We start from the raw sequence: 22,377 nt of genomic DNA on the forward strand, positions 1-22,377 counted from the left end.
ACTTTAATTACATTATGGTAGCTATTATTAAGAGGTTCAGCTAGATTCACCTCTTGAACCAGATCCTGTGCACCACTTAGGACTAAATTAAGAATTGTCTCTCTTCTTGTAGGTTCTAGGACTAGCTACTCCAAGAAGCAGTCATTAATAGTGTCTAGAAATTTTATCTCTGCATTCCATTATGAAGTGACATGTTCCTATTTGATATGGGGATAGCTGAAATCCCCTATTGTCATAGCTTTTTCTGCCTTTGTTGCTTATCTAATCTCCCTAAGCATTTAACAGTCACTTCCCTGGTCAGGTGGTCAATAATATATTCCTACTGCTATACTATTATTATTATTCAAGCATGAAATTTCTATCCATAGAGATTCAATGGTACTGTTTGTTTGTTTTTACAATATATGACTATGCCTTCTTTCACAGTGTCACTCCCCCATGATTGTGACCTATTCAGTGTCCGACTGATTATCATTGTTCCACCAAGTTTCTGTTATGCTTTTTATATCTATATGCTCATTAAATACCAGCCACTCAAGTTTACCCATCTTAGTTTCTAGACTTCTAGCATTTGTATACAAACACTTATAGAATTTGTCAATATTTAGTTGTCTGCCTTCATGTGATGTAATTGAATGGGATGCTTTTTTGACTGTTTCTTCAGTTCCTACCCGTACTTTATCAACTTCTAGCCTCTCCTTTTTACTAGGATATAGAGTATCCCCTTAAAAAAAAATCCTCCCCTAAAGGATGTGTCTGTCCAAACTGTGTGCTCCTCTGCATATGTCAGCTTTCCCCCAGCCCTTAGTTTAAAAAGTCCTCTATGATATTTTTAATGTTCCCTATCAGCAATCCGGTTCCGTTTTGTTTTGGTGGAGCCAGGGCCAGTGCAACTACTAGGCAAACTAGGCGGCTGCTTAGGGCACCAAGATTTGAGGGCACCAAAAAGCAGTGCCCAAAATGTCTGGGATGCTCACCGGGCGCTGGCTACACATGTAACCCACTTCCCGCCCCTGTGCGAGGGGGCGCTGCTGCTTTGATCAGCTCCAGCCAGCCGGGAAGCGATGTCATTCCTCCTCCGGTCGCCGGGGGCGCTGCGCTGCTCCCTGCTGCTCTGGTTCTTCCCCAGGGCCCCTGCCCCTGCTCAGCCCCGTCTCGCTCCTACTCCCTTGAGCTCTGCAGCAGGGCCAGGCCTGCGCTCACCAGCGGCAGGAAGTGCAGAGACCTGGCCCCAGCCGCGCCGCTGGTGAGTGCTGCCCGCAGCCCTGCCCACAGCCAGCCCCGCACCCCCTGTCTCCAGCCAGCCCCTGCTGCAACCCCTGCCCTGCCCTACCCGCAGCCAGCCCTGCACCCCCTGTCTCCAGCCAGCCCCTGCTGCAACCCCTGCCCTGCCCTACCCGCAGCCAGCCCTGCACCCCCTGTCTCCAGCCAGCCCCTGCTGCAACCCCTGCCCTGCCCTACCCGCAGCCAGCCCTGCACCCCCTGTCCCCAGCCAGCCCCTGCTGCACCCCCTGCTCTGTCTGCAGCCAGCCCCGCACCCCCTGTCTCCAGCCAGCCCCTGCTGCACCCCCTGCCCTGCCCGCAGCCAGCCCTGCACCCCCTGTCCCCAGCCAGCCCCTGCTGCACCCCCTGCTCTGTCTGCAGCCAGCCCCGCACCCCCTGTTTCCAGCCAGCCCCTGCTGCACCCCTGCCCTGCCCTACCCGCAGCCAGCCCTGCACCCCCTGTCCCCAGCCAGCCCCTGCTGCACTCCCTGCTCTGTCCGCAGCCAGCCCCGCACCCCCCGTCTCCAGCCAGCCTGTCACACCCCCGTACCCGAAGCCAGCCAGCTCCACACACCCCTGTCTCCAGCCAACCCCGCACACCATCTTCAACCAGCTCCACATCCCCTGCCCTGCCTGAAGCCAGCCAGCCCCACACCCTGTCAGGTTATTCATTTATTTTCATTAAATATGTAGACTAAATAATGAACTTAATAAATTTTCTAGCCAAATGTGTATTAATTCTAATGATCAATGCCACATTATGCAGTATTCATTTTTTAAAGTTTATAATAAGCGATGCTCTGGGGGATGCAAGGTGGAAGTTTCGCCAAGGGCGCAAAATATCCTTGCACCGGCCCTGGGTGGAGCCCATCCTTACTGTATAGGCTCCTCCTTTCCCCAAAGGTTCCCCAGTTCCTAATAAACCTAAATCCCTCCTCCACTCACCATCATGCCATTCATGTATTGATACTCTGCAGTTCTGCCTGCCTTTTAGAGAATGCCACCGTGGAGGTACTAGACTTGAACCTCTTACCTAGCAGGCTAAATTGGCCTACAGGACCTCTCTTCTACCTTTCCCTATGCCATTGGTACCTACATGTGCCATGACCACTAGCTCCTCCCCAGCACCACCCATTAGTCTCCTACCTTATGAAAAAAATATTGTGACAATTTTTAAAGTTCCAGTTTTATTATAGAATCTGAAATGTGCAATGTTCAAATAGTTTATCCAAGAAACCATTTTAAAAGTTATTACAGATACTTTTTCACGTCCAGATTCTCTATTAACCTATACTCCAGTGACAACAGAAGGTAACAGTAAATAATCTAAATGTCATTTCTACTCTCCTTTATATTTTTGACAGGACTATTATGTGGTTATTTTGTGTCCTACTGAGATGGATGCTCAAGTGAGAAGGGTGTTGCAAATTCCAATGTGGTCTCAAAGAGTTATCTATCTGCAAGGCTCAGTACTGAAAGATCAGGACCTGTTGAGAGCTAAGTAGGCAAAAACTAATATATATATTTTTCATTTATTTGTTTCAACTCATACTTCTTAAATAAGGTTTACAAACAACATGAGCTAGATTAGAAAAGTAGTTTGTGCATTTTAGAAGGGTAACATGAGTAAATCTTTGGCAAAATTCAGCTTTGTTCCTAACTTTTTTTTTTTTTTTTTTTTTTTTAAGACACTTGTAATCTAACTCTACTTTATCGGACCAAGCTTTTCATCACTTGTCTCTTCTGTCTCCATTTTAAAAGCAGCATTAAAACAATTCAGAAATAAATCAAATAATTGCTTTTCATGGCAAAATGACTCACCAGTTGATGCACTGACTTGTGACTGGGTGTGCTCTCTCCATAGCCTTGCCAACCAGCTGTCCAGGTCCACTGGCTGTGCCCTTCATCTTGGGCTTGACCTTCTGGCCAGGACACATTTAGTCTCACTCCTTTTGGGATAAACCAGAGTTTAACTCAGTAGTTCCTTGCCCTTGCATCAGTGGCCCAAGTCCAGGCCCAATAATGCTTCTAGCACCTTGCGTCTGGGCTCAGTGAGGCATTAGGGAAATTCAGTCCCTCTCCCTACTTCGAGTTCCAGCCCAGGGACACTGAAGCATGTGGTTAAGTTCTGTACTGTCATAACTCTTGCTTCTTCCCTGGACTACTTCCTCAGTCAGCCCACCATCTCCTCAAGGAACTTGCATTCTTAGCAGAGATCTACTGTGGGATCAAGCCCCTGGTCCCAGTTCCCAACATGACAAAGGAAAGAAAGCTAAATTAATAGAAATAAAGAGCAGCACGATCCCTCAAGGGTCCTTTAGCCATCTGTACTAATGTTCCGTCTTGACAGGAAACTTAAAGGAGCCTGACCCTTGACTGGGCTCCTGTCTGGGAGCTGAAAATGAAAAGTCTGTTCATCTTCCTGGGATGGAGCCCTCTGGTCTGGGCTTCTCCCTTTAAGCCTCCTCCTCAAGCCTGGCATGGTTTACAGGTGTGGCAAGGCAGGGCTGCCTGAGCCTATAGCTGCTTTTTAACCCCTTTTTGTCTTGTGTGGTGTTTGTATACCCTATCATACTTTTAAAGATACAACACTGGATACTGGAAAGCTGATAAGTGGTTTTAGAATTCACATGAGTGATGATAAATTTCAGTGGTGACTATCTGGACCAACTGAAGTAAAAAGAAAGGAAGCAAAAGCAAATATTCCCCTTCACATTCTGTACCCATTCTCATTGTTAATCTCATTCAATGCAATCCCCACACTGTAAGCAACTTGCTTTACCTAGTTGTGATAGAGTGTTGGGCAACAGCAGCTGTACCAGCACTCTGATCACTTTATCACCAATTAGTTGCATAGGAGTAAACCTGACTATGATAATTGTGCCTAATTGATAGATTGGGGATGATCTGGAGAGAGCTACAAGGCTAATTAATCCATTAGCCCAGAAAGTAGAAAAGGCATAGGAAAGAAGTGACACGGGGGAGAGATGGCAAGAGAAGTCCCAAGAGTGACTTTTGAGGGAGAGATCTCCTTCCTCTCCTGTCCTTGGTCTAAAAGAAGCTGCTATCATATATAAAGTGCTGCACAATGCTGTCAAGTGCCAGGGGAACATTGTAAATAAACCACATGTGATGTTTACAAGCAGAGATTCCCTAAGTAGTCTGTATGTGCAGAGGAAGATAGGAAGTGGAAGGCGTGTCCTTTTACATGAGTCTGCTATGCCTCCATGCCCTCCTCCAACACCTTTCTTACAACAAGCTTCTATAGCAAGACCTATACAGTTATTCTTCCCATCCAGGAAGTGTTAACTGACACCCCCCCACACACGAATCAAACAAAACATCAAGACACATAGTACAGATCAGTGCCTATTGAGTATTCATTGCATCCCATCTCCATTTCTTCCTATTTACAGAATGTTCATGCTTTGTTGTTAAACCTAACCCATGTAAGCATTTGGAAACTGGTTGATAATACCACCCTAGAAACAAATCATCTCTTTTTCTTTTTTTTTAAGTTGAAACTTGATCTGAATTTAATAGATGATTATAGGCCAGACATCACATTTCTTCGGAGTCTTGAGAGGAATGTCTTCTCAAATTTCTATCTCTAATAAAGAGCTAATATTGGATGTTCAAAAGAAGAAAAATAAAAGGTCAGAGAGATGATTGTGCCCCCTTCCTCCCCAAAAAAGAAGATATAAAAAAGTTGCCATTTTTTGCTTTCCCACTGATCTTGAGAAAAGATTCTCTAGTGGGATTTAGCATTTGTTCTACATCTTAGGAGGTGAAAAAGAATCAAAATGCTGTTCTCTGAGCATAATCACATGCATTTAGCCTATAATAGCCTTAATAACCTGAAGCTAGTCAACTGTAGAATTGTACTTTTTTCTGCAGAACATGTAATTGAATGTACCTAAAGATTTTTTTTAATGTGTCCTAAGGGAAACAGCATGGTGGGAATTTAAGAGAACATTTAGTATGAAATATAACCCAGTAACTAAGAGGTTGCTATATTTCAGTTCTTTTTATGAAAAACAACGTACTGAAAAATAAATGATGCTTGGTAAATTTCTCTAGTAAATAAAATATTAGGTAGTTGTTTGTTTACTATTAATAAAAATAAAATCTGGTTGTCTCATTATCAAAATTTATATACATATTACGCAAAAACTATGTTAAAAGAAATTAAGGTTACAAAGTCAAGAACTCAAATGTCAGGGAATGCTAAAATTAAGGTTGCCTTTTCAGCCATAATCCAGTCTCCTCCTGCATATGCAAGATGTTACAGTCTTTAATTACATGATTACATAACCATTATTTCCATGGGATGCCTGTTTCATTCAGTGCACAGAATGGACAGTGGTAAATTATGAGCAAATTTTCCATATTTTGTTGTATGAGTGGCCCCATGTCTTATCTATTGAAAATTCAAACCCTGCTCTTAAAACAGAATTATTTATTTCCTCATGGGCTTTTCTTTGGTGTTCATCCTATATTATGTGAGTGCTTCACAAACATTAATCTATCTTCGCAAAACCCATGTTATGTGAGGTGCTGGTGGTATCTCAATTGTACAAGTGGGGAGCTGAGGAAGAGAGAGATTAAGGTCAAAAGTAGTCACTAATTTTGGGTGCCCAATTTGAGTTGCCTAGAATCTGATTTTTCAGAGTTCTTAGAATTATATAGAATTTTAAACATTCAAGCATGGCACCCATTGCAGTGGCAAATCAGGCCCCAGGATCTCAAATTAGGCACCCAGAAAATTAAGAACACAGTGTGACCACCTTCCAAAATTTTGATTAAAATGACTTGCGCAGAATCATCTGGGAACTCTATGACATAGGCAGGTATCAAATCAAATTCTGCAGGACAGCATTCAACTGTCTTAATCACAGGGCTGGCTCCAGGCACCAGCCTGGCAAGCAGGTGCTTGGGGCGGCCGCTCCGGAGAGGGGCGGCATGTCCAGGTATTTGGTGGCAATTCGGCGGACGGTCCCTCACTCCCGCTGGGAGCAAAGGACCTCCCTCCGAATTGCCACCGCAGATCGCGATCGCGTTTTTTTTTTTTTTTTTTTTGTGGCTGCTTGGGGCGGCCAAAGCCCTGGAGCCGGCCCTGCTTAATCATGAGACCTTCGTTTTTAATTTTCTTCGATCACTTGCCTCATTCAGTACACAACTTCCAACTTCATCAACGAAGCAGGGATCCTACAGACAGCCTCCTTCACTACACAACCCTGATTCATCCCCAGAGCAAGTCTATCCTGTGCACTGAGGAAGGCAGGGGTCCTCTGGAAAAATAGTGTATGATTATGTACTTTTACTGTACCATAATGCATAGGCACGGGAGGATGAATTAAGGTTTCATAGGCAGTGATCTGGCCTCCCTTCAAAACACTCATAATATTCAAAAACAGCATTGCATGCTTTGTCACCATGTTACTCGCATGGACAAAAACACCCCAACACACCATGCTCTCAGCCTGTCCATCAATGCACAAAGGGGTACACAACCTAACCTTACCTGGGGTGCCCATGAAGCTGCCCCATATATTCATGGATTCACAGGAGTAAGCCAGATGTGGAAACTTCACTACATGATGCCTCATGCAACACCATCAACCATGGTCATTCTGGTTGGCACAACAGCCCTCAATAGACTGTTTGAAGCCATTTTAATTCTGTCATCGCCTAACTTTTGCGGGCTTGACTTTGCAACTTTAATAAAATGTTTTAGTAACATTGGTGTGTGTGTAATATCATAGGTTTTTTAAAAAGGCCAACTGAGAATTCAGAAATTTCATCATGTGCCATCATATTAACACACACATGGCTCATCAGCAGGCTTGGAACCTTTACATTCACCACACGGTCCTCTGCTATTTGAGCTAATGGAGTAACTGATAGCAATAGTAAGTTGTCTTCCTCTATGTAGAGCAGCACTAGAAAGGGAAAGATACACACTTTGCCAGTGGGTATCACAGATATTTGCTGACAGCAGAGAACTGGTGAGACTTAGTAATCTTACAGGATCTGGAAGGGAATGCACTGGAAGCGGGCACCCAGCATGGAAAATTTCAGCCCAATGGCTAATGTTTTGCAAAGTTGTAAGCAACTGAAAATGAGGTTTTGTAATGGAAAGTATGAGACAAAAATAATAATACATAATGCCACAAGTCCTGCCTATAATTCTAAAAATCTCTGTATTCAACATGGAAATTCAAATGTGAGTGGCCTATGAAATCTTGTTATTATGTACCTTAGAAGTGAAACATCTGCCTTTTTTAAATTCAAAAACATTCACTGAAATGTGATTTTAGTCACAACAATGTTTGAGGAATTGCTACATTAATAAAGTGCAAATACTTTGATTCATGCAAGCTTTGCTATTCATTATTATCCTATCTGCAAACTTGTATTGACCCACATATCGAGCAGAAACAATACCATCTGACTTAAATGACCAGTCACATGCCAGTAGCAAATACTGAATTGTTTGCAAACAGCCAGTAGGCTGAAAATTGTTCATTCATATAATACAGTCAAAAAGAAGAACAGGAGGACTTGTGGCACCTTAGAGACTAACAAATTTATTAGAGCATAAGCTTTCGTGGACTACAGCCCACTTCTTCGGATGCATATAGAATGGAACATATATTGAGGAGATATATATACACACATACAGAGAGCATAAACAGGTGGGAGTTGTCTTACCACCTCTGAGAGGCCAATTAATTAAGAAAAAAAAAAAAAAAAAAAAAAAACTTTTGAAGTGATAATCAAGCTAGCCCAGCACAGACAGACAGTTAGATAACAAGTGTGAGAATACTTACAAGGGGAGATAGATTCAATGTTTGTAATGGCCCAACCATTCCCAGTCCTTATTCAAACCGGAGTTGATTGTGTCTAGTTTGCATATCAATTCTAGCTCAGCAGTTTCTCGTTGGAGTCTGTTTTTGAAGTTTTTCTGTTGTAATATAGCCACCCGCATGCATCCGAAGAAGTGGGCTGTAGTCCACGAAAGTTTATGCTCTAATAAATTTGTTAGTCTCTAAGGTGCCACAAGTCCTCCTGTTCTTCTTTTTGCGGATACAGACTAACACGGCTGCTACTCTGAAACCTTTCATAATACAGTCAGACATTAGTCAGATTATTTTCATACATTTGTCAGATTATTTGTTCATAACGAACAATTCAATCAGTTCTACACAGGACATATATACCTGTTCCGACAATCCTTTACTACAATGTGTCCAGGTTTCAATTAAAAAAAAAAAAGGAATGACATTTGTAGATGTCCTCTGTCACATGTGGTGAAATTAGCTAATTTGCAAGGGGCCAGCACAAGGACAGTACTTAAATCTCCTGGAATTCCTATTTTGAATAGGTAAATGGGATTTAAAGTGGGGCATAGGTTTTGTGCTGGCTCTAGGTTCAAGGATGAATTTTGCCCATTGAGCAGCAGTCTTTAATGGACAGCAATCCTGTGTTAATCTAATGTCAATATCTAATTGTATTTCCTAATTAACATTTCATCATCAATAATGAGATATAAAACGTGATTATATTTTAAGATGCCCTAGAAAAAAATAATGCCATTATGTAACTGCATTGCAATGAGAAACGGAAACATTCTAATACAATGCAATTAATTTGATATATTCTCACCCACATCATTATTCTTCTGAAGAACCACTATTTACTATCTCCAGAAATGTAACTAGTTTATAATGCAACTTGTACAGATATGTAAACAGAGAATATTTAGGAATGTTCTGGGATTTTAAATTCTGACTTTTGGGACCAGACCAGCAAACTCTTATGTATACATTTAACTTTGTGTATGTGAGTAATTCTATTGAAAGCATCCTGTAATGTCATATTGTAAAATCCAGAAAAATCCACAACCTCCCTAGGCAATTTATTCCAGTGTTTAACCAACCTGACATTTAGGAACTTTTTCCTAATAGAGTCATAGATTCTAGGACTTGAAGGACTACTTGTGTTAGTAAAATTGAAACACATGAATAAGTGCTTGTGGAACTGGGGCCTTGCTTTGCATTGATATAAAAGCACTCATGTTCCAAATTTCTAACCTCTCAAAACTATATAGAGGATCGAGTCATGAGACTTGCATTGAATTTCCCAGTTTTGCTATTGATTCAGTGTGTGACCATACGCAAATCACTTAATCTCTCTGTGCTTCAGATTTCCCATCTTTAAAATGGAGATATTATTTCACTTCTCTATAAAGTGCTTTGAGATAAGTGGAGGAAATGCACTATAGAAGGACATTAAAAAGCGACGAAGAGTCCTGTGGCACCTTACAGACTAACAGACGTATTGGAGCATAAGCTTTTGTGGGTGAATACCCACTTCGTCAGACACATGACATGCGTAACTTAAATATAAATATATAACATTTGATAGTTTTTGCTTTCTCCATTTGCTTTTAGGATGGATGATGCCGAGGCCTGTTTCATTCTGAGTAGCCGGTGCGAAGTGGACAGGACAGCAGCGGTAAGTTCTTTAGAAATACTTCTAAGAATCATGTGTATGCTCTTCACACTGTTAATACTATTATGGAGCTCTGTGCAGGAGTAGGTGTCCACCCTTCTGGATCTGACATAAGGATGAGGGGGATGGGGGGCTTATTATTGTGGGGACCTTATTCTTTGTAAACTACTATTTGTATTATCGCAGCAGATTGGAGCCCCAGTTAGGGAGCAGGACCTCATTGTAGTAGGTGCTGCACAAACATGGAACAAAAAGAATCCCCTCCCCCAAAGAGATTAGAGTCTAAGAAAACTAGGGATAAATGTTATAATTCTCCAATTTACACATACATCTTAGACATACAGGGTGAAATCTTGGCCACTTTAAAGTCAATGGCAGTAGATTTCAGTGGAGACAGGATTGCACTCGTTTATAACACAGGATTTAATAGTACATCTCACATACAATTTTATGTAAATTACTGCTTTCTCAGTAAGCAAAGTTTTACAAACGAGAGTTAAGGTCAGATTTATTCAAGAAAATTATTGAGTTTTAAAATCTTGGTATGTAAACATAAAACTCATTTTTCATGCAGTGCAAAATACATTGTTGTGATTTTTAAAACAAAATTGTGTCAGAGGGGTAATATAAGGTACAAGAAATATGAAATATACTGATTCTTTATAATTATATAGGCCAAAAAAAACAATAAATCTTTATTCACAAGAGTAGCTTCAAGTCATGAAGAACATCTTATTGAAATCAATAGGACTATTTGCAATGTTTGGGCTAGAAACCCAATTCTAAGAATTATATTCATCCAGTCAGGAAACAGACATATCATATTACTTATGCTTCCACTCAAAAATCAGATACTCACTGTGAACTGCTTCCAAACAGCTACAGACTAAGAATTATGTATATAAATTATCATGTGATTAATTTTTAATAACTATTGAATTTGACAAAATGTGGTCGATTCACAAGTAAAAGAGGCTGGGTTCTTTGAATAAATCATTCATTATGATTTGTCTGGTAACAATTGTTAATAATGGGAAGTACACATCCACAAAGGGAGGCCATTGATAATTTAAACAGATCCAGATTCCCACAAATCTGTGATAAAATTAAAAACATTTTCATAAGAGCTAGAGTGCACTGGAGTAGCGTCCTGCCCTGTTGCTTTAAAAGACCCACTTGAAAACTCCACTAACGGAAGTAAGTTTTATGATCACATCTTACTACTTTCCTCCACACCTCCATCCCAAAGTACAATACAGTTAGTAGTTTTTGCTCAAGAGGGTCTCAGGCTGCAGAGGATGGTTCACTTAGGTTTGAGCATTTGTGGAGTTAAATTAGGAATCTTACATATTACCAGAGGAAATCAAGCCAGTTTTTGTAATTTGCTAGTGCACATGGTTATCATTTTCAGTAAATTCAATTAAACTTATCTTCCCCACCTTTTTAACAAAATCCTTTTATATAGGGATGTATAAACAAAGAAACATGCCTAGATGTAAAATCTAAGACATTTAGCTGGACTTGACCCAGATTGTAATATTGTATAATCTACCTCTCAGGCTACTGAGCTCATTCTACGCAATAAAAGGTGGTGATGAATTTTCCAAGTGTTCTCCCATCCTTCACGTTTAACACAGAAACCTTTAAGGTTTTGCATAAAGCTATAGAGTATATTTAATAAATAAATAAATAAGTCTATAATCCAATCATCATAACCATTATCTCAGACTTCCAATCCCAGTTTCTCCCCACCTTAAACATGTCACTTTTCAGGTAATGTTATCAGGAACAGAGCAGCAGCACCACCAGGGAAGGAAGGATAAAGGAACCAATAAAGCTGTAGGTCAGAAAAGAATGATGATCCCCTGGAGTGGAATATATGCTCCCTTAGCTGCAGATTTTAGTGGGGTAATTATTCATTTGTACTAAGACACCTTAGAAGGTGCTTGAATATGCTTAAAAAGTTTTGTTAATTCAAAGCAAAACAGAGGGCCAGATGCTCAGCTGGTGTAAATGGGCATAACTGAATTGACATCAGTGCAAATGTGAACATCTGGACCTAGGTGCCTACCAAGACATTCCCAAAACTGATGTCATCATCTAACATTTGATACCTCCAAAAAGGGCCTTCATAATAAGTTACAAAATCTTGAGAACACAGCAGCAAAAGGTACTGGAAGGACAATCAAATAGTATGCTTCAAGGAGAGCAGGCACTCAGAATTTGCCATGCTGGAGTGACTGAGATATTGTGGCATCTCCTGTTCTAAGTCCAGGCAGAGGCTATCGTTACTCCAAGTACCTGGGTAAATTCATACTTGTTGAATTGTTAATGGTACCTTCTACTGGTAGCAATCCAAAACATACTAGTAACCAAACCATCCTAAATTATTTAACCACCTGATCCAGAATAACAACTTTGCAACTAGAGAGTTTGATTCACCCCTGCATGTGCAGGAGGTTGCAACTTGCACCTTACTGCAATGATATGGGCAGCTACACTCCAGGAAAGATTCACCTTGATGAAGGAAAAGCAGTGTAGGTGTTATCTTCCCCGAAGTTCCTACCAGGAAAGGACAGCTTTAGACTATATTCAGAACTCCAAAGGAGGCTGTCTAGGGGAACGTGCTGGGCATGTAATCCTTCATCCATCCCAGCCAGCATTGGCCACTTTGGGGTTGCAGAGGCATCTTGGAGTGTTGGAACCCCTCCAAGCAGTCTTTCTACTACAGTCTCCATTCTGTGCTTACAGCACTAGCTATGCCACTCCCAGAAGAGATAGCTGACAACACAGATTTATAAATATATTCAGAGAAGCCAGCATTCAAAAAGAGAAATACTATTGAAGAAATGTTCCTGTTACCTTTTGCTATCGGGGATCTGAATGCCTTGTTGAAACGTGGGCTGGGTCACTGGTGGCTAAGGCCAATATAGTGTCTCCCTTCACATTGAGCACTGATAAAGGGGCATCAATTGTGTTCCCCTTTCCTGTTACCTTGAATTTTTTACATATTGCTATAAAGACTTTTTCCCCCCTATAACCAGTGCCTAAGGGGAAGGGCCTTGTCGTGGCGGCACTGCTTATACCAACGCTTCCCCATTTTGGTGGTAGAGTACTGTGTATTGCTTAGTCCTACACTCAGATAGTTCTTCAGTAGACTTGCCCTGCTCTTGAGTTCAATTCCTGCCCTTAAACTGGGCTGTCCTACTCAGTAACTACGACTCTCTCCCAATGGGAGTCTTGCCTTTATTCTTCCCACCCCATCAGAGAGAGTTTTCTTGACCAATGCTCACTTAAGGACAACATTTTTCTTCCATCGTAGACTGTGGGCTGATTCTATACTGACCTGCAACTTTTGTAGATATTTGTGACTGTGCAAATTGTCACCACCATTCTGATCGGGTAGCAGTTTTGCATGGGTGTAAATGTCTATATGAAGGGCATGGCCCATAGAGTCTATCTCTCTTTTTTCCTCAAATACACTAAGATTTAGTTTTTCCACTCCCAACCCCTCCATGCACACTTCTTTGCCCTTCCTACCTTTATGGAAAACAGAGCAACATTGGTTGGAGGATGGACAAGAGGGAGGGTGAGGGATAAAGCATGCAGAGCAGCTGAGTCTCGGCTATCAGAATGGAATTTAAAACTCAAAAAAGGATATATTTTATGGTTGAATTTGAGAAAGCTTGAACCTACCAAAGCCAATTCCCTGTTTCATCATCAATAAGTTCACTGTTTAAGAATGGCTAAGATAGTTATAGCTTGCTACTGAGCCAAAAGGATTTGGTTTCAGAGTGCACTCTGACACTTTATCTTATTTCCAAAGCTGATTTTAAACTGCAACACTCAAGTGGTGCGCTGGACTGGTAGAAATGCCATTGCTTAGCTACTCTTATGCCTCTAAGTTTCCACCTGCACAATAGTCAAAGATCCATTCAAGAGCATGCAAATATTTTAAGCATACAATCAAACTGGGCATCTCTACAAAATGTAAGTGTCCCTGTTTCAGCCACCTGACCAAAATGCACATCATAACTCAGACCAAAATGGTTCCTCTCCCCTCAACCCAAAGCTTGTGTTGGCTCTGACTAGTCAGTGATTCTGCTCATTTGTTATCACTGCTGTTGGCTGGCAAGAGGCTGCCATTGCCTGCTACTTCAATAGGTCCATGAATTGCAGAGTCAGGATTGTGTTGGGCCTGATCCATGGTCCATCACTAGAGTTTAGGAGGAGAGCAGCAAGATAACAGGTGATTTCAATGGGGCCACAAGCCACTTTTCTTACTCCCTAGCAGAAGTGGGAGCTTCCTGTAGTGTGGGCAGTCATTTGTCAACTTTCCAAACGCCCTATTAGTTATCTTATCTCTTCTCTGGTAAGGAATGCTATTTGTTCAGGCCAAGAAGTGACATGGAGAAGAGCATCTTTTGGAGTCTAACTCTTTCCCCTGTGGCAGCAGATTACCCTCTGTGGTAATCACTGAATGGACTCTTCAGGTTTCCTACAGTCACTGAATTAGTATATGAGCTCTTAACTCATTATATTAGTTACCATGACTATAAAAAATGCCATATAAAAACAAACTTTATTCTAAACAATTTTGTTCTGAACAACTGTAAAAATTGAGATATTTATTTATTTATTTATTAAATTGTACAAATCTCTTCACCAGTCAAGTATTAGTACAAAAATATGTGGCTATACAAAGCATTTAGAAGTTCACAAATGAGATTGCAGGAGTCCAGGCTGGTGTAATTTACACCTTCTTTTAACTCCCTCAGCAGGTCTATAAAACCACCTTAGATTTACACCAACTAACCAGACAATATCTCCTTACACAACACTTCTGACTTTGATATACTGTGTATTAGTAGGTGTTACTCATTTATTAAAGAATAGATGTGCAGCAAATACAGTAACAGGAAGGGTTTAAAAGGCACTAACAAAAGAGCTTAAAATGTGTTAGTTAAAGCAGGCTTCTTGGGGGCATATGTTATCCCAACTTAGCTCCCTTTAGACTCTGTCCAAGTTGCATTTGGAAGTTTCCCCACGCTAGTAACAAATTGAATGACACAAATCATATGTGTGTAACAAGAACAAGAGCAATGTGATAGTGAGTGCCATGAGGGCAGGTTGAGTTAATGCATTTGCATAGAGATGATCTTGTAATCAATACTTGAATGCATTGCACAAGTAAGTTTATAAATATTTTTCAAGGTGAACCTCTGTACTGTCAGGATCACAAAGAGAATATTAAAAAAGGAGCTACAGCATGTAGTGGTATAACAAGTGTGGCAATACATGTTCTGCAAATGTTAAAATTGAAATGGATTTTAACTTTTAAAGGTTTGCCTCTTTTCTTTATATGAATAATCTATTGGTGTTTTACATTTAGGACAATGTGTTTTTTATTAAAAATGTCTGTCTTTAATACAAATTTCTTGTTTTCTACAAAAAACAAACAAACAAACAAAACTGCTCACTATAGCCCCTGACAGCTTTAAGCTACTGGGAAGAAATAATATTAAAACAAAGGAAATAAAAACTGCAAAGAAAATATTTGGAATAGACTTTGGAAGAAAAAAATATATATATATGATTGCTGTGTATAACAAAAGTTAACATTAGCTGGTATGCTTTCCATCTATCATGGGAAATTTTATCTAACTCTTGAGAATAACACTGATGCATTAGAACTGGAATGCATTTAGCACTGATGCAATTAGAACTTTTTGTAGTAAATCTAATCTACATCATTTATTTAATTATATTAAACATGGGCAAGGAAAATAATTTGCGTCTAATGTATCAGTAGCAGTTTAAAATTCATTTAGGCAAATCCTCATCCCTACACACAACCTAAGTAAACAAGCTGTGTGTATATTGCCATGCAAGAGGTGGGGGGAAAAGAAATCCTCCTATCAAAGGGGCAATGACTGAAGGCTGCATTATCCCTTACAACTGTTGTTCTATCCCTCCACAAAAGATTAGCTAAGGGATCTACAGCTATGTAGATTTTCCAGCCCTGGCCCAGCTCTACCTCCAAACCTTTCACACATGCTGGGGTGTGAAATAATCTCTTTGTGTCCAAGCATCTATTTTGCTGTTTTCAGGGCCTTCTGTGACCATTGCAGTGGATTAGCGCATCATTTCATTAATGAGACAAAACAGTAAGAACGCGGATCATGCATGGCATGGAAAGTCACCTTCTATAGGAAAAGGAATTAATTGAGCCTGCTAGATGTCTTTGCAAACTAAAAGGAATGCTTACAGCATAGTGCTTTGTGCATAGTGCTGAGGTGGAACTTCTGTGACCACATTAAAGCTAGACATTTAAAGGGAGCTCCACATGCAGTTTCTTGAAACTCAGTCTTCTTTACATCTTATTGAGAGTTAATGCAACACAAACACAATTTATGAACAAATCCACCTTACCTCCCTGAAAATGTCTGTCATGTTATTCTAGTACTTCACAGAAAGAATATGTGGTACTGCCTCAATTGACATTACAGTGGAGTGGTCTGAAGATATCAATTACACACTATTTCAGGCAGAGATTTTCCCTTGTGATCCAGTCTGAAAGCTTTTCTTGCTGATGACATTGCAAATGTAATGAATCATTCTTTTCATTCTCTCTTCTAATAGCACCAATTTCGTGACTAGGCATGGCCACAGAATTGGTTCCTGTGCTCTGCTCTCAGTTATTTTTTGTTCGGAAATAAATGAAAATTGATATGTTCCTCTAAGGCTAAATGTGTTGAATTTAACAATATTTCATGAAATTGAATATATGACTCTATTAATACTTATTTCATGATGTGCAATAATGAAAGAATTCTTGCTGAGAGCAATTCATTCTTAAAGTATGGAAAATATAATAGATGTCTTGGAAATTTACTGGCATTCTTGGTCTATAATTAAACTCTACCATTATATCTACACATTTTTATAGTTTCTCAAAAAAGTGACAAATTAGGTCTATTATGGCTCATAAACCTTGGGATTTAACATGGTTAACTCCATACCTTTTTATCTCATTCAAATGCTGGGACTCAATAAAATGGTATGGTTTCAGAAACAGGATTATTATGATGTGCTTGATCATTCAGTTAGTGTGTGAAAATCATTTAACTTAACTATCTTGCTAAAACAGAGTTGTTTCACACAAACCAAACCAAAAACCCAACCCCACCACGTTTCTTAGTTTTCTATGATGTGGAACTGACAGGAAACTGTGTTTCAATACATACATCTTTCATAAAAATGAGTTAAATTTGAATTTTTTTCAGAGATTACTGGAAACAGACCCCCAATAAGAAATAAGATTTCATTATTTCCTGGGTAATGGGGGATTTTTACCTTTGGGTATATTTTCCAAAATTGTAAAAGCAACATTAAGCTTGGGTGTGCTGTGGAAAGAATAATCTACCTATTTCCAGGTTAAATCAAAAATGCAAAATTACCATCAAGTGCTACTTGGATCTCCGGATGTATTTAAAATCTAGGGTCGCATATTAAATAACTTTTTTAAAATCAATTAGTATCATCATATTCCTTACAATGTCACTTAAGGACATTTTATTTGTATACACTTCTCCTTTGAGCTAAGTATGATGCAGTAAGTATAATTGAAGGACACAGATATAAAACAACAAAGAACAATACCTGTATTCATCAAGTAAAAGTAGCCAGTCAACAACTTGTGGTTGCAAGGGAGAAATTGTGTAAGTGACTGCAGACTGTCTTGCTTTGCAGGTGCAAGAGGAAGGAGAACATGGGGGAGTAAGGCTGCTTCCTGCTTCCCTTCCCACTCTGCACAAGCAACATAGAATAGCTTCCATAGGGCTTAGTTAAGGGAGGAAAACTTGGCATGGAGACAGCATGCCCTCTTTCATGCCCTTCAAAACTCCAGTCCACAGGCAGAGACTCACCTCTGTATAAGGAAACAGATGAGCATGGACTTTTACTTATATTATAAAGGACCATTAACGTTTAGCATAAATGTGGACTTTTTAAAAAAAATTCCATGTTTATAAGTGATCTGTTTATTTTTCCTGTGCTGTCATCTTCATTAATGGCTTTTTAGTCCAGATGCTACAATGATGGGGCCATATAAATGATTACATAGATTAGATTTCTGTACAAATCTAAATGGCAACCTGGCAGCGTACATGACCCCACCATACAGTATAGCACTATAAAATACATAAATGTATACAATCAGCTAGTGCTATATTATTTGAAAGTGACCTATCTGAAATGGAGTCATCAGATTGCACAGCAGCTAGTAGGACTTTTTTACGTTTGATTTAACAAAAGGATTACTTGAATTCCATTGTCATCACATTGTATTTCCTATTTTATTCTAGGATCATCAAACCATTTTAAGAGCCTGGGCAGTTAAAGACTTTGCTCCAAAATGTCCTTTATATGTCCAAATATTAAAACCCGAAAATAAATTCCACATCAAGTTTGCAGGTAAGTTTCAGATTTCAGTGACTTAAAAAGTTTGTCTGTATTCTCTGGAAGCTTGTTTTGTCTGTAAACATTGTACAACATTGTATAACTTGCTCCTACACAAAGTCATCCCAAACAGAAATCTACTTCCCACTTGCTGCCATGTATGGAGATGTAGCCCTTGGCTCAATGTCAACATACTCTACTGGTAACACCAAAGCTGTTAGAAGGGTTGGTTTGTACTCTCTCCATGTGTAAAGAAAAACGTACATACAAAGCCTCAGGCTCAGAAACATAACAGAATAATATTGGTTACACTTTATATTAAGGCTCCATTCATAAATATTTAATAAAAATTTAATACATGATTAATAGATGTTTTTAATAAATGGTTAATCTATTGTAAGCTTCCTTATAGCCATGGCTCCTAACCATTTATAACACCTTCTATAGATGTACTTATAATAGGGCTGGCTGGAAAAAAGTTTTCCAGAAAGTTTTTAGGCTAAAAAAATTGGATATTCCAATGGGATTTTTCTAAATAGAAGTGTAATTTCATTTACTTTGAAAATAATACGTTGACATTAAATTGTTTCAAAATGTTGAAATGAAGGAATTTGTTTTATTCTGAAATGATTCTAACATTTTTTTCATTTTGAATTTTCCATTCAGAAAATGGAAAAATTCTGTCAAAATTGACAATGAGAACAAAGCCTAATGTGGCCTAATGATAGTGTTCTGCACTGATAGAACATCTTATATTTCAGGTGATGTTAAACCTCACATTTCTAAAAAGTCTCCTTGGGCAAACTGACAAATGCCATTAATGTCCCCTGAAGAGAGTCCTGTTTGAGCTTCTTTGGCCAGAAACATTGTAGATGAGACATGGGAGCTCATGAATTCATATTTATTTAAAGATGAAAGGTGAGAGGATTGACAAGATCCTCCAGATTCCACCATGTAAATGGAAGTCCATCTAGGTGAAAAATTGAAGTGGTAGGTAGACTGACAGTGGCAGGGAGATGCAGCATGTTTCTCGGTTAGATCATTGATAAAAATAAATGATATCAATTCAAGCGGATGTAATGGCATGAAGACAAAAAGGACAGGGAAGTGACTTATTTATAACAATATCTTGGACCCATAATAAGTATAAAATGCATCAAGGTGCATATTAATATGCTGTCTATAGTGTCCTACTATTAATCTGAAGCATTAATAAAAATACCATGAGAAAACTAGGGTGCTGCTCTTTTTCTGAGTGAGAGACAAAAAAATGCTATTTTTTCCAATTCATATATGTACTTCCTGTAGTCTTCACAACTTTTACTCTAATTAGGGTGACCAGATAGCAACTGTGAAAAAACAGGACAAGGAGGGGGGGGCAGCGGCGGGGGCAATAGGCGCTTATATAAGAAAAAGTTCCCAAAAATGGGACTGTCCCTTTAAAAATGGGACATCTGGTCACCCTAACTCTGATGAACGCAGCTTACCCAACTTCATGTTAATTCTGTCCCATTTAATTGCTTTAAGGATATACCACAGTTTCCTTAAATGTATGTATGTGTATGTGTATATATATAGAGAGAGAGCAAACAAAACCATTTACAGAGGGATATATATATATATATGCATTGTAAATGGCTTCTCTAGCAGTATATATAGACACCTTTATCATGTTGACAGTTCCCTTCTGGTGCAGGTAAAAACACTTGCCTATGTTGCAAAACTTTGTGTGTAAATTTAAAGCAAAAATAAAGCTCTTCCTTCCCTCTCCATGGTGACATGAAAGTTCAATTTCCTTTAAGAAAATATCAGTATTTTGAGATCTGAAAAGACTGCTGTTTCATGCAAAATGCACAAAAGCACTATGGGAGAAAATTATTCTATTTCATCATTCTAGAAATCTGATGAAAAAACAAATTGCACCAAATACACAACTCTAGATGCAGAAAAAAAACAACAATAAAAAAAAAACCATTTAAGGGCACTAAGTTCTGTTAACAAAAAAAGTTCCTGAATTTTGCTCTATACTGGAAAGAAGGGAAAGTCATAAACAACACTCCACGACTAAAAATATATATAAGATTAATCTATAACTATGAGACTATAACACAGGTAATAAGGCTTACTCATGATTACAAGTAAACAATGGGATTATCATCTATTCTTTTTTTACATTGTAACTTCAATTGTGCAACTTGTTTCTGATGGTATTTTCTCTAGGATACGTCTACTTTTCCATATGTGCTGTGTACATAGCAACTTATGACTAATGACCCAAAAGGGTGAGCTTGCAGAACAGAGACACTTCAGAGACTTCACAACTCCTATTTAGGCTAAACCCTATACCGATAAGTTGGACCATACAATCATCTCAGAACCCAAATGCCTGTTGTGCTGCTAGTGTCTGCATGCAAGAAGTTTTTGTAGGCCCTGCACTGGGCAGAAGGAGCCAATCTTTTCTGAACCACTTAAGCCTATCTCCAATATTTACCATACGGAAAGCAGTGCTATATGTTTTTAAATTTATGCAGTGCCTTTTATCTCAGGAACATTTATGAATTATGCACAGGGATCACTTTATCCATTAACAACACATGCCCATCTCTTGTGTGAAACACAGCAACTCTAATTCTACATGGCCACATTGCATGACAGTTTAGAAATACAGAATACAGTGTCATTCTACAAGGAGAATTTAAGCTCAGTAGTGTAATCACAACATAATTATTAGATTACTTTGAATGTACAGGTCACCAACCTGACATCACCACTCACAACCATGGGATCATTATTTACAACAAATGGTCAGACCCTTGGCTTTATGTCTCATTCCAGTGGACAACTACTTCAGCAATGCAGCGCACTGGAACACCCTCCTGGGTCAGCGTGATTCAAAGAAGTGAGGCAGCTATGGAATCAGCAGAAACACTGCCTGTGGCACCTACATATACCTTAGTGGCCTCTACTCTCTAATCCAGACCAACCCTACTTAGCTCTGAGAGATGAGTAGGAGGGGGTATGGCTATAGGGCCACAGGCATTTCTAGAGAACTTCTCTAGAAAAAAAACTATCCTTCTGAATATACTCAACTTTTTCCCCTACACACTTTTCTAACCTTGACACAGGACAGTTCCAATATTACCTCATTGCAAAAACCTTCTTTCAAATTTGATCTGGCCTGATATTGTACCATATTTCTTCCTTTAAATGATGACTCCTTTCTTTTGGAAGTTTACTGAACCAATATTATGCATTTTTGCTCTGCCTGAAATCTTCAGTAACAATTTTACATATGAGCATAGAATACATAACTTACATAAATCAGTTTCTGACCTTTAGGAAAGAAAACAAAGTACTATATAAAATACTTCAAACCGAGGATTAGTTATTGCTTCAATTGCTTTGCAAACTCAAAAAAAATACTGAAAAATCACTCTCCATTATTGCTTAGATTATTAATTATTGATGGCAAAAGAAGTAGAATACTTCTCCATATTTTGGCTGTGACACGTCAAAGGAGACCTGCCCAGTATAAGGGGCTGCCCACGCATATGGATTTGTAGGGCTCTATACTTATAATGAATCTAACAGCTGCATATGTAACAGAGTTTTTAACATCCATGGGCCGGACAAAATATGTAGATGTAGTAATTGAAAGGTTTTCTATTTCATTGTTCTTGACCCTTTATGTATCCCCTCCTGAAATACTGTTTGTTAATTTCCCAAGTGAATCCCTGCCCTTCCTACAGTAATAATAAACTAGAAGATCCATTTTTCTTTCTCCCTCAGACATAGACTGTGCTATATGAGGCCACTACCTTTAATGCACCCAATTGATCCTGCATTTAAGTTCAAATCTGAAAAGAAAGTGAGATGTATCCATGACAAAAAAGCATTAATACCTGTGGCTCAGGGGTGCAGTAAATTGAACATTTCTGCTTTTGTGTTTAACTTGCATCCACTTTTTTAGTAGTACATGAATCTCCTTACCTATTCAGAAATGTGTAATCACCATTCCAGTTACCGGAGATACAGCCTAACGAAGCATTTTATCATTCTCTATACTTATTGCTTATTATCATTCTTTATACTTAGTGCTTATTGTCTTTTAAGAACATTAGAGCTGGTATAACTCAT

The 22,377-nt window shown here is 39.2% G+C and overlaps 1 protein-coding gene across 6 annotated transcripts in view; it reads left to right on the forward strand.

Moving 5' to 3' along the window:
• The window catches only part of KCNT2 (potassium sodium-activated channel subfamily T member 2), a 298,580-nt gene that overhangs the window by 163,900 nt on the left and 112,303 nt on the right, over positions 1-22,377 (forward strand). For all 6 annotated transcript variants that reach the window (XM_042840686.2, XM_042840688.2, XM_008164277.4 and 3 more), the window contains exons 12-14: positions 2,628-2,764; positions 9,720-9,783; positions 18,147-18,255. In XM_042840686.2, coding sequence (XP_042696620.1) covers positions 2,628-2,764; positions 9,720-9,783; positions 18,147-18,255 — 310 coding nt within the window. The remainder of the gene's footprint in view (positions 1-2,627; positions 2,765-9,719; positions 9,784-18,146; positions 18,256-22,377) is intronic.

The sequence above is a fragment of the Chrysemys picta genome, chromosome 8 (assembly GCF_011386835.1).
Source record: "Chrysemys picta bellii isolate R12L10 chromosome 8, ASM1138683v2, whole genome shotgun sequence".
NCBI classification, from domain to species: domain Eukaryota; kingdom Metazoa; phylum Chordata; order Testudines; family Emydidae; genus Chrysemys; species Chrysemys picta.